Below are 12,745 nucleotides of genomic sequence, written 5' to 3' on the forward strand. Positions count from 1 at the left end.
TAAAGTAATTGAATAATGCTTTCCTGATTGTATTCTTTTCTAGTTTGTTCTCCACATGGGCACTAGAGTAATCCTATAAAATATAAGTAGAGTGATCCTATTGTAAAATATTTTAAAAACCATTCTACACAACTCTTTTATTACCACCCAGAATAAAAACCAAAGTATTTACAAGTGTCTTTAAGGCTCTGAGTAGGCACTGTCCAATACAGCAGCCAACAGCCACATCTATCTATTGACCTCTGAAACACAGGTAATGTGAATTAAGATTCGCTGTAAGCATGAAATACACAACGGCTTTGAAAAATTAGTGCCCATAAAAAGAATGTGAAACTATACATCTGGAATCATTGGCTCACATTAGAGTTTGATTGGACAACTCTGGTCTACTTAATTGTCTATCATCAGCTCCCTTCATTCCAAATTACATTGGCCTCTTCCTGTGCCTCAGTATGCCATGTCTGTCTAAAAGATTTTGGGTTTATTATTCTGTCTTACTGGAAAATTTCCTTTGGGTACTCTCATGGTAGGTTTACTCCTTTTTTTCCCCAATTTTCTGATAAAATTATGAGAAAGAAACTCTCTGACCAATTTTAAATGGTCTCATTTAATAAGGCATACTCCCACTGTCCTTTTTGATTTTTTTTGAAAATACTTATTCCACATATATATTGATTTTTCTATTTACATAAATATATTATACACATGTAAAAGGCTATGTATGTGTTATCTTCCCTGAGTACAATGTAAGCCCCAGAAAGTCTGGGGCTTGTCTATTTTGTTTAGTCCTGTTTTTTTTTTTTTTTTTAATGAGTACCTGGTTTATATTATGAATATTAAGTAAATATTTGTTAGACAAGTGAAAGGATGAAATATTTAAAAAATAAGTGTATATCTAAATATTTTATCATAAAGGGAGGGATTGGAAAATGAGAACTTATATTCCTTGTGTCTCCAACAAACTACACACTGTACTAAGCATTCACATTTAATATCTTAATAAATCCTCAATCAAATGTATTTACAGATGAGAAATCTAAAACTCAGTGAATTTAAGGCATTTTTCCCAAAGTCACTTAGCTAGTATTGAACATCACTTCAGTACTTTGTTTTATTTCAGTGTCTCCTTAGTTCCTTCTCTGATTTCCATACTAAATTAGAAGCTTTTATAGATACTCTCTGAGTACTCTGTATTTTCCCTCCATACCATGTTATCAACATTGCAATAACTTTGTAGTGTGTTGTTTAATGTCTGTTTTCTTCATTGCACAATTTTCATGATGGAAGGCAATGAATATCTTATTGACATCTCCATGTCTAAAGCTGTTGACCTCTTGTAACGTTTAATCTCTACTACACATCTTTAAAGAAATTAATGAATGAGATAAACTTTCTTCCCAAATATTTTAAAACAGTTCATGTATGGTTATTTGTGTGCAGTGATAATCAATGATTTTGTAGATCAATTGCATGAATGGCACTCATTAAAGTGGAGCCCAGTTGAATACTGGGATGAAGAATACTGGGATGAAGAGATGCTAATGTTTAGGACTATGTGTTCATTGTTATTGGTCATATGTTTTGAGAATCCTTAACCTGTAGACACATGGTGCTATTTAAATTAAAACTAATTAAAATTAAATAAGATTGAAATTTTTATTTTAAATTACACTACTAGATTTCAAGTGTTCAATAATCATATGTGGCTAGTAGCTTTTTTCTTAGTGATAAAGAATATTTTTCATTATAAGAGAAGGTCTATTGAATAACATGTTGTAGATGAATTAAACTGTTCTTGGGAAAATGTATTTTTAAATGAGAAGGTTCCTGTTAATTTTGTATTCTAACTAAAATTCAACTTCGAGAAAGAGTCCAATAATCTTTATTCCCACGTGTCTCTGGGCAAGACTTAGACATGGAAAAGGAGCTTCATTGTCCAGCAGATGAAACATTTAGTCAGACGTGTTCACGCACAGCCAGTGACTGGTGTGGAAAGAACCACTCCTCCAAGGGCTCCAGGCAGGCCTACTGTTCCAGGGATGCTGCCAGCACCTTGCTGGATGGAGCCATTATGTCTAATGCCATTCAATACCATCCCTTTCAGTTTGATGTATAAAACAGAAGACTTAAATTTGAAGAGGAGGCAAAGTTTGGGGATGCCACATGTACCCCAGACATACACACACATTTAGGGAGAAATTTTTAAATGTTCCCTTCAAAATATCACACATCTTCAGATTTTTTTTTTTTCACTTAAAATGATTTTGGCCAATGCAATTTAACTTAGTTCTAAGATTCCATTGCTAACGATATGATTTGCCTTCCCTTATTGGAGAGGTTAAATGTCTCCTGTCATTGTCTTGGAATTAAGAAACAAGAGTTGATACTGTATCTTCTATTTTATTTTCTGATTAAATTCACTTGGATAAGAATTTCTTTAGATTTTCAGGGTATTGGCCCCACGAATTTGTCCACATTTTGCCATCATTTGCTAGTGTTACTGAGCCAACAACCGTCTAAGATTGAAAATAGTTCATGGTTCTTACTACTGGATGAGGGACCACCAGAGCTAAGGAGGGGAGGATTAGGCAGCTCATTTCCCAATGCAACAGGTAGAGAACATGGGACATTTATCTTCTTTGGGGACTGAGTCCCCACTCACTCTCATCCCCCCCACCCCCATCCCAGACTTTCAGAAAAGGTATTTCCAATTGAGACACCAAGTGATGATGAAGCTTCTGTGAATACTGGGGGAAGGGTGATTAAAAATGCTAGTTGGGATAGGGGAGTTAGGCTGGGACCGATGGTTAGTTTCCTGAGCAGTGGGCGGGACCAGGAGTGGAGAGAGAAGGCACGGAGTGGCAGCGGTAAGTGCAGCGTGAAAATGACTAAAAACCGCCAAAGTGGCCCACAGACGGACCTGGGGAGGGGCAGAGTGGGGAAGGGTCAAGCCAGGACATAACCCGTGTGGACTCGGATAGGCGAATCCTGAGGGATATGGAGGCGCTTGCTGGGGGCTCGGGGACCCGAGCTCCGCCGATGAGGTCAGCGGAGTCAAAGCTCCAGGAGGAGGGCAGTGGAGCCTCCGGACACGGGTGTCTGGAGGCCGGCGGAGGGCGGGACAGGACGGGAACTGGGATGGAGAGTAAGAGCCGAGGGAGGAGGGAGAGGGGGCGTCAGCGCTGGAAGCCGGAGGCGGCCCGACAGGCATCGTTTCCTTCCGGAGAGGAGGCCGGCTCAGGACCCTGGCGCAGACCAGGGGCGTGCTAGGGCGGGTGACGGGGAAATACCGCGGCCCGCACGCTTCCCCCGGCTGGCAACCGTGGCGCTTGTGGCTCCTCCTTCGGGCCAGTTGGGAGCGGGGTGGCGGGGGGGGGGGGGCAGGAGGCAGGGAGCGAGGGCGGGGGCTTGGGAAGGAGGAAAGAGGGAGGGGCCAGGCGCGCCAGTGACAGGGTGGCAGCCTAGGAGCGGACGCGTTGCCGCCGCCGCTGCTCCTCCTCCTTCTCCTGCAGCTCCTCTCGCTGCCGCCGCCGCCGCCGCCACTGCCGTTGCCGGGAGAAGTTTCACTCCTCACCCTTGCTCTGAGTCCCTGCCCAGAGCGGAACAGGGAGCTTGGCAGGCAACTGCAGCCAGCGGCAGGCAAGGCGCCAGGAGCGCTCGGACCCCGAGCCGGAGACGGCGCCTAGGCGGCGTGCTGAGGCCAGGGCTGGGGGCGCGAAGGCGGAGGAGGGGCGGGTGTGAGCCCCGGGACCCGCGCGCAGCGTCGAGGCCGCCCAGCGAACGTCCGTGTACCGGGCAGTAGCGATGGCCGTACGCTCTCGGCGCCCGTGGATGAGCGTGGCATTGGGGCTGGTGCTGGGTTTCACTGCCGCGTCCTGGCTCATCGCCCCCAGGGTGGCCGAACTGAGCGAGAGGAAGAGACGGGGCTCCAGCCTCTGTTCTTACTACGGCCGCTCGGCTGCTGGCCCCGGCGCCGGCGCGCAGCAGCCGCTCCCCCAACCCCAATCCCGGCCGCGGCAGGAGCAGTCGCCGCCCCCCGCGCGCCAGGAGCTCCAGGGGCTGCAGATGCCGGAGGCAGCGCCCGGAGTTACCAGTTTTCGGAGCAGCCCCTGGCAGCAGCCACCTCCGCTGCAGCAGCGGCGGCGAGGACGCGAGCCTGACGGAGCCACAGGGCTTCCAGGCGCCCCAGCGGCCGAAGGGGAACCTGAGGAGGAGGACGGGGGCGCGGCTGGTCAGCGAAGAGGCGGCCGGCCGCGGAGTAGCCACAACGGCAGCGGGGATGGGGGTGCCACCGCCCCGAGTTCCCGACCCCGGGACTTCCTGTATGTGGGTGTGATGACCGCGCAGAAGTACCTGGGCAGCCGCGCGCTGGCGGCGCAGCGGACCTGGGCGCGCTTCATCCCTGGCCGCGTGGAGTTCTTTTCCAGTCAGCAGCCACCCAACGCTGGGCTCGGCCAGCCCCCGCCACCCCTGCCTGTCATCGCGCTGCCGGGGGTGGATGATTCCTACCCTCCTCAGAAAAAATCCTTCATGATGATCAAGTACATGCACGACCACTACCTGGACAAGTATGAGTGGTTCATGCGCGCAGACGACGATGTCTACATCAAAGGTGACCTCCCAGCGCTGGCTGTCCCACCTGCCCACCTCCTGACTCCTTTTTCTGCAACAAACCCCAGCCCCTGCCCAGCCCTTTAAGCTTCCCTTCCAGCACGTGCTTGGCGCTCCCTCAGCCCCCGGCCCCGTCCCCACCCCTCGCATCCGCCCACCATTATCTAGCCCGCTCCTCCTCTTCTCCTGCAGTCTGGACCCTCCTCATACCTGCCCAGCTTTATTTGCCTTTCAGACTCTTGCTGTCCTTTCCACCTGGCGTTTGTCCCTACCCTTTACTGTGTGGGTGAGACGTGGAAAGGGACTTTAAAGCTAAACCAAAAGCCATTCCCATTCGGCCCTCCTACGAAAGCCCCCAATGGTGGTAGTTTACCAAATCTGCCCAGAGGGGCGTGTCTTCGGCAGAAGGCAAAGTGCAGGATGCTGGCTAGAGTCAGGCTGGAGACCCCATGTTCCTTCTTTATTCCTCTGCTCTTTTGTTTCAGCTGGTTCACTGTCCCAGACCCTACCCAGTACATATGCCTCCCTTTCGCACAACTTGCGGCACACTGGGAGTCTTTGAGCAAACCCCACCGCCCCAGCGCACCTTTTCTTCCGGTTACCACAGTGCATCACCTAGCCTTTCACCACCCCAGTCACACCTCAATAAAACTCCATGGGGTTTTATCGTATTGTCAGGTGGGGAAGAAGGGAAAAGCGTGTTTCAATTCCAAACCCTCAGAGCTCCAGGTTTACTGGCGCGCCCTGGTATTGGATCCTTTCCCGTGCATCTTGGTGGCTGTGCAATAAGCGGAGGCTGGAAGTCCTTCCCAGAACCACATGCAGCCACAGCACAAGAAAACTTTGTCCGTTTTAAAGGAGGCGCGGTCCTTTACCCAGAGCATGGGCCGCTCTGGCCAGAGAATCCCTAAACTCAGCAGATCTAAATTCCTTAGAGTACAGGAGTCAGTCTTTCCAGTCCAGACAGTTGCGGAGATGGGGAGGGACGCAAAGGAATTAACTGTTGTACCGAAGGAGGTTTCTCTGTGTTTTCCACATTTCCTAGCTTCTTGGTCAAAGGGGGGCAGCCCTTCCTTAGTTTATGCCTCTCTGTTTTTAGCCTCATTGCTTTCTCCTGATCCAGATAGTACATTTAACATAATGCAAGGAAAAATAACCCAAGGGACCTGTTTTGGCACAAGGAGTCAATGTATTGTTAATAAATAGAGATTGAGTTTGGGTTGAGAGGAGGAAAATTGCTGTAATGCTTGGTTGGAATAGGACAATGCTGGTTGGTAATTGGACAGAAAAATAAAGAATGCTGCCATTTGCTTGCATTTCCCATACATGCTATTTAGGATTGATTCAAAGAAAAATGCTTCCACTATCTTATGATCCCCTTGTCTTCTGTGTCTCATTTTAAAAAGTCACAATGCTTTCCTGGCAGAAGTGTCACACTTTGCAGAGAAATTCTAAAATGTATTAGCAGCACCTACATCTATCATTTGTTTTAATGCTTTGAAAGGTTGTCCTTCAGAACTTTGAAAGGCCATATTCTTTCCATTTCTTTTAGAATGAGATAATTAAGAACACAATAATAGTCAGCTGAAACTCATTGAGATCCAGGCATGGGATCAAGATAATGACTGCAGATGCCCAGATCATCAAAATTGATAGTAAAGATGCTGACTGGGAATGTGAAGACCGAGACTCTCAACTTATTCTGATGTATCACTTTCTGGAATACCAAATGTTTTTGAACTGTTTTAGCTGTGTAATTTTATTTTTAAGTTGTTTTCCCTGGTGAACTTAACAACTGTGAGTGAAACCAATTCATTATTTAAGTTTTAACAAATGCTTTTTTTCTAAAACAATGCCTTCCCAAACTAAATTTCATGATAAATTAGATTCAAACACTCCCCAAAACAACATGGATTGTACATGATTGAATTTTGGTTAACAACACAGCACCTAACTAAATTAATTATCAGGAAAAAGTAATCATTGGACATGTATAGGTCTGTCAAAACAATACTAAATATCAATACTGAATATGTTTTACATTTCTGAAAATTTTTGTTACCCCTATCTGAAATGCCAGGAACCCTATCTTTATTCTCATTATTTTATCTTTTACTGAAAAAAATGATGATTGTTGACTTGTTGCAGTTTTACAGACACCTAGACCATGAGTTGATAAAAATTTTATTAATTTTTAATCAGTAACTCTGAATTAGTATTTTTAAATAATATGATATTGTTCAACTCTTTTGGTTGTTACAAGTAGAGTTATTGGAGGTTCAAGGTTTAGGAGGGATTTAACAACAATGTTGAAAGCTCTGTCCTTTACTTTGTACATTATAAATGATTGTGAAAATTTTAAAAAGTAGTGATTATTTTCTTTTTCCTTGTAGGTGATAAGTTAGAGGAGTTTCTTAGATCGCTAAATAGCAGCAAGCCTTTGTACCTGGGACAGACTGGTCTCGGAAATATTGAAGAGCTTGGAAAGCTAGGGCTGGAGCCCGGGGAGAACTTCTGTATGGGAGGACCTGGCATGATCTTCAGCCGGGAAGTTCTCAGGAGGATGGTGCCACATATTGGTGAATGCCTAAGAGAAATGTACACAACTCACGAGGACGTGGAAGTAGGAAGGTGTGTTCGCCGTTTTGGTGGAACTCAGTGTGTCTGGTCTTATGAGGTAAGTCTTTCACTCTGATGAAATGTTCATATGTTATAGGTGCATGCCATTTCAGTCTGTGATTCTCTCTGTTTCTATTTGTTTCAAAGTAACAGTAGCAACCTTTTATGGGCACATAGGTGATTGTGGGAGATACTCTGTTATTTGATCAAGGGGTTGACTGTGCCTTTGTTATTAGCATGATCCTTAACTTTAAGCAGGAGCTTAGATATATAGTCATGGTCACATCTCTGAAAATACTATCTTCCAGCTTTATTTGCTTTATTGGTGTTTATGTTCTTCTAACAAGAACACTATTTTTTTTTTCTCTTTAGCTTATCATTTGGTACTGTACCACAGCCACTTTTTTTCTTTTTTCTCTTTTTGTTAATATGTGATGACATCTCTTTGTTTTCACATGGTGAGAATCGGAAGTTTCTTTGGAGATTTTCAAGTAGAAAGTGGACATTTAAGATTTTTAAAAGCACAAGAAGAACTAATAATGTATCATTTATGATAGGTTTGTTCACAACATTTTAACTCCTCTATTTGATCATTTGTTGGGCATCTTAAAGGCATGACTTATCTGGGGGAAAAAGTTCTGAAGGTGTTATGTAACTTCTTAGTATTTTGACTAGTTCACTAGACTGTTTATGTCTGCCCTTGTGCCAAGTTCTGAGCAGCAACCATTATTTGAATAATCTGAGTTGTGTTATTGCAGTAATTGGTTTTATGAAATACTCTGGTTGTTGCAGTAATTAGTTTTATGAGCTACTTTGGTTATTGCAGTAATTAGTTTTATGAAATATTATGGGATTATTTTTTCCTTAGGAAGTTGGTTTTGAAATGAAGTAAAATTTTATTTAAAATAGACCTCCTAAAATACAATCTTAATAAACATTGATTTAACATTTAAGTAGTGTATTGCAGTTTTAGGATAGTTTGATTTTTAGGTGTTTGGAGTTTAATATTATTGTAGCTACCCAATGCACACCTTTGTAAATCATATTTGAACTTATTTGCTTATCTTTTCAAAATTTTCTTGTTACTTATTATAGAAAAAAAATTCATGAAAATGTGTTCTCTGTGAAGTCATAATACATCAGTTGTACAGATCCATTTATTTTTCTTTCATAATTGTGATGTCACTTTAGTTAATTTTGCTTTTCGTAAATATGCTTTATGGTACTTATACTTCAAAGAAGTATTTTGTATACCTACTATAGAAAGTGAAAATTATTGACAACTTTTTACTTAGTATATATATTATGCAAATTAAGATGATTTCTTTTGACAATAAAATAGTGATTTTTCTTTCTTAAAACTGGCCTGCAGCTACCCTCTGAAAAAAATTGACATAAAACATTATAATTTAAAGATAAGTAATCTTTAGAATAAGTTTAATAAAAAGATTTTTCTATAATATAAAGCCTTTTAAGAGACAAAACAGTTAATGCAGAAACCGCTGATTTTGTTTACATGAAGGTATTTTTTTTTTGCAGACATTTCTCTGAATAGATGATTAAAAAAAATCTTTTATCTGTAATTAGCAATAAAGAGGAGAGACTACTATGTTTTATTTGATAAGTCATTGTCTTAATGTTACATATAACGTTTTCAACAAACATGTCTAAATGTCCCTTCTTCCAAGTTTTCAATGATTCTGCTATGAAAGTCCAGTATTTACCTGGTGGTCTACATGGTCATGATCCAAGAGATTAAAATAGGCTCAAGTGATCTATAAGCTCAAGAATTAATTTAGTGTTTTATAATATGGACATTTGTTCTAGTTAAAAGAAAGCAATATTATAGGCAGACACCTCTCCTTTAGAATAATTGGAATCTTAGATGCTATTATTAACTAAGTCTTAGAGGTTGTAACTTGGTGAACACAATATTTTGAGTAACTTTTCACAATATATTTGAAGACACTTGTCCATCACTGGCTATAGAATTTGTAAAAAACAAATCATTTCGACATTTTGCCTGGCATTAGACAGTATCTCCTAGAGGAGCATGGGAAGAGAATGCTGACTTGATATATTACTAAGCTTTTATATAACTGTTACTCTGTTTTGGAATTTGGTCTTCAAAGAACTATTTAAGTAATATTAATTTAAAAGGAGACATTGTTTTAATCCTAACACAAAGTTTCACAATCTTATTTAAAGGGATAGTGGCAAATTTCATTACCCAGAGGTATATCTGTTAATAAAATTAGTAAACTTAAATATACAAATAAATTACACTTAAGAATTTTAATATTAGGGGTGTGTTTTATGTTTCATGAAACACCTGAGGAGGACAGATGGGGTACAGCTAAACTAAGGTAGAATATATATAGATTCCATATCACTTTCTAATTTGGATTTTGGGTTTCTTGAAATGGTATATTTATATATTTATATATTACTGTTCACATTATATAGAAAGATTGTTCTATACTTTGGGTTGGCCTCTTTACTAAGTGAGAAATTTCACATCTGATGATATTTAAAAAAAGCTATGATGTTGACCATCACTTGAGTTTTCATATTTCTCTAAAAAGGAACATGTGTGACAGACTTTTCTTAAATTTAAAAAATTCCTTCCTCTATGTTTCACAGATTTCAGGATTTTGTTTGGCGTCTCCTCCTGATAAATGTTCTTTCAGAGTTGAGAGGGCCATAACGAAAGCATGTCTGTGGTTTTCAAGTTTTAATAGGTGAAACATTCATGATGGAATGTTATCTTTTAAAAATGGTGAACAGACCTGCAAATCTTATAGGAAGAAAACTGTATGCATTATTAAAATACGTAGATTTTTCTGGGGCTCGGGTTGTGGCTCAGTGGTAGAGCGCTCGCCTAGCATGTGCAAGATGCTGGGTTTTATCTTCAGCACCACATAAAAGTAATTAAGAAAAATAAAGGTATTATGTCCAACTACAACTAACAAAAATATATAAAATACATAGACTTTCTAGTTTTCCTTGAATATATTATATTTTTATAAAACCTAGGAATCTTTTACTATTCTTCTTTATGCTAAGTAAATGTATATACCATTTCTGTAATGTATACAGCATGAATAATGTACTGTGAGGAATAGAGGGGATGGCAGACCAGGGAAGGGATGGATGTACTTGAACTGGGATTGAGCCACCTGTCTACTACTTGCTAGCCGAATTGTCTTTGGCAAATAACTTCTTTAAGCATTGTTTAATTCAACTGAAGGTAAGATTGTGACAGTTTTTGCCTCATGAATTTCAGGGAAGATTAAGTAAAATGATGAAATAATCCATATAAAGCTCTTAATTCAGTGTTTAGTACATAGTCAATTGTCAATAGATATGATTTATTCTTGTCTCAGTGCTATAAAGATCATGTACTATATTGTAAAACAAGGATTCATAGATTTTGCTGACTTAATAATTATAGGTAATGGTAATTCATCTGAATCAAAAGGGTCAAAATAAAAATAAAATTTTCAGTGAGAGATTCCAAATGTAAGTTGTTTTGGGGGGAAAGAACAAGAAGTGGAAACATTACAGAATTTTAGAAATATAAAGAGTCCAGCACAGTAAAACTTACTATGAAACATGGATGTCTGTTTTTAAAAATACATTACAAATGTTTGTTTGAATCTGTCCACATTAAATTAAATAACTGGCCTTAAAGAGATTGTGTGGAAAATACAATTTAACAAATCATTATGTAATACACATATTTAAGGAATTTCATACAGGTCTGACTCTACATAAAGAAAAAAGAATTACCATACAGATTCCTAGATTCACTGCCAGAACAATGGCCCTCTTTTCTGAGTTCCTCTTCCATCTTCAGTAGGAAATGAAGTCAGTTGTATCCCATTCTACATTCAACCCACATGAATGCCCAGGAGCTTGTCTCTTAGGCAGCCGGAACCTTTTCTTGATATAGCTCTGGGCTTTGAAGCAATGATGTTGAACTTCAGTTCTTCATCACAATAAGGTCCTGGTGGTCTGGGGAAACATCTTGCCTATTGACCTCTTGCTGTATTTCTTTCTCTGTCTTCTCCACCTGCCTTTTCATTTTTTCCCCCCTGATGTTGCACTCAGATCACAGTTAGACCTGCTCTCTTCTGAATAGAGAGTGTTTGGCTGTTAGGAAGACTCAGAAAGACTGGTTCTCTGTGTGCCTGTGATCACTCGAAAAAAGTCTTTTAATTGAGATTTTCCCTTCTCTACCTGGTTTCAAGGCTACATGTTCAATGAGATTAATAATCAACAGACTCCATAGGTCATATAGGCCTCCTATTTACATGTGGAGAGTACTAATTGAAACATGGTTATGAAAAAAAAAAATCATTCTATTCTATTCTCTCTGAGTGTTGGAATTTATTGGCACCTCCTGTTGGCTAGGATCACAGTTTTGGTTGAGATCTGCCTTGGCTACTGTTTCTCTAGAGTTGCAATCTGGCAGCCTGGGAGGCCGCATATGGCTCTTAAACATTGTTTGGCACATGAAGTGTTTTAAGTTTTTTTGTTTTTGTTTGTTTATTTATTTATTTATTTTGATATCCTGAGCAGAGGCAGACAATCTTCAGTTCCCTTCATGTCCTATTTTACATCGGGTGATCCTTGTAATTTTGTTTTAACTTCGTGGCCCAGTCAGACATAAAAGTTTTGATTGTTTGAACTAGATCATCCTTATGTTGCAAATTAAATGAAAATGTTCTCTGTGAAATAAAGTAATTTTCCAATGAGAATGAAATGAATAGTTTAAATATTATAATTTACAGAGCATTAATATTTTTCAAATTATCCACAGAATTTTATATCACATGATATACTTAGGCTTTATTATAAATATGATTTTAATAAATAATAAAATCGTTACTATTAAAAATTGTTTATACATCTGTGTTCAGTTTTTATATTGGCAGAATTGGAAGTTGTTTTTTTTTTTTTTTTGGCAAGAACACATATATTCAAGTGTTAAAATAATTTTAATTCGGATTATTGTTCTTCTCCCTGTGAAACGGTATCTCACTTATCAAGGAATTGTTTTAGGACTAGTTTATTTTTTTCATTCTAAGGTTTCCTATAGAATGAAACAAAAGAATCAGTCTATCTTCCTTTCTTTCTTCCTTCTTTCCTTTCTTCCTTCTTTCTTTCCTTCCTTTCAACTAAATGTTCTTTCAAGAAATTCAGACTTCAGGGTTGGAAAAATGTTTCTCTATGCCTTTACAAAATGCTTCCTATGACTAACCAGTTTTTGTTCTACTCCTTAAAGAGTTACCTTCAGCTGGGCCCTGTGGCAAAGCATGTAATCCCAGCCACTTGGGAGACTAATGCAGGAGGGTTCCAAGTTTGAGGCCAGCCTCATCAATTTAGCTAGGCCCTGTTTCAAAATAAAAAGTAAAAAGGACTGAGGATGTAGCTCAGTACTAAAGTAACTCTGGGTTCAATCACCAGTAACAAAAGGGGGGGGAAAAAAAACCACAAAATAGTGTTAACT

The 12,745-nt window shown here is 40.2% G+C and overlaps 1 protein-coding gene across 1 annotated transcript in view; it reads left to right on the forward strand.

Annotated features, from left to right (window-relative positions):
- Nucleotides 1-3,754: 3,754 nt before the first annotated feature.
- Chsy3 (chondroitin sulfate synthase 3) overlaps nucleotides 3,755-12,745 on the forward strand; it is a 253,322-nt gene continuing 244,331 nt past the window's right edge. The window contains exons 1-2 of the mRNA XM_027949365.2: nucleotides 3,755-4,612; nucleotides 7,005-7,288. Of these exons, the coding sequence (XP_027805166.2) occupies nucleotides 3,805-4,612; nucleotides 7,005-7,288 (1,092 nt within the window). The 5' untranslated portion in view covers nucleotides 3,755-3,804. The remainder of the gene's footprint in view (nucleotides 4,613-7,004; nucleotides 7,289-12,745) is intronic.

This window comes from Marmota flaviventris, chromosome 5 (genome assembly GCF_047511675.1).
Source record: "Marmota flaviventris isolate mMarFla1 chromosome 5, mMarFla1.hap1, whole genome shotgun sequence".
Lineage (NCBI taxonomy): Eukaryota > Metazoa > Chordata > Mammalia > Rodentia > Sciuridae > Marmota > Marmota flaviventris.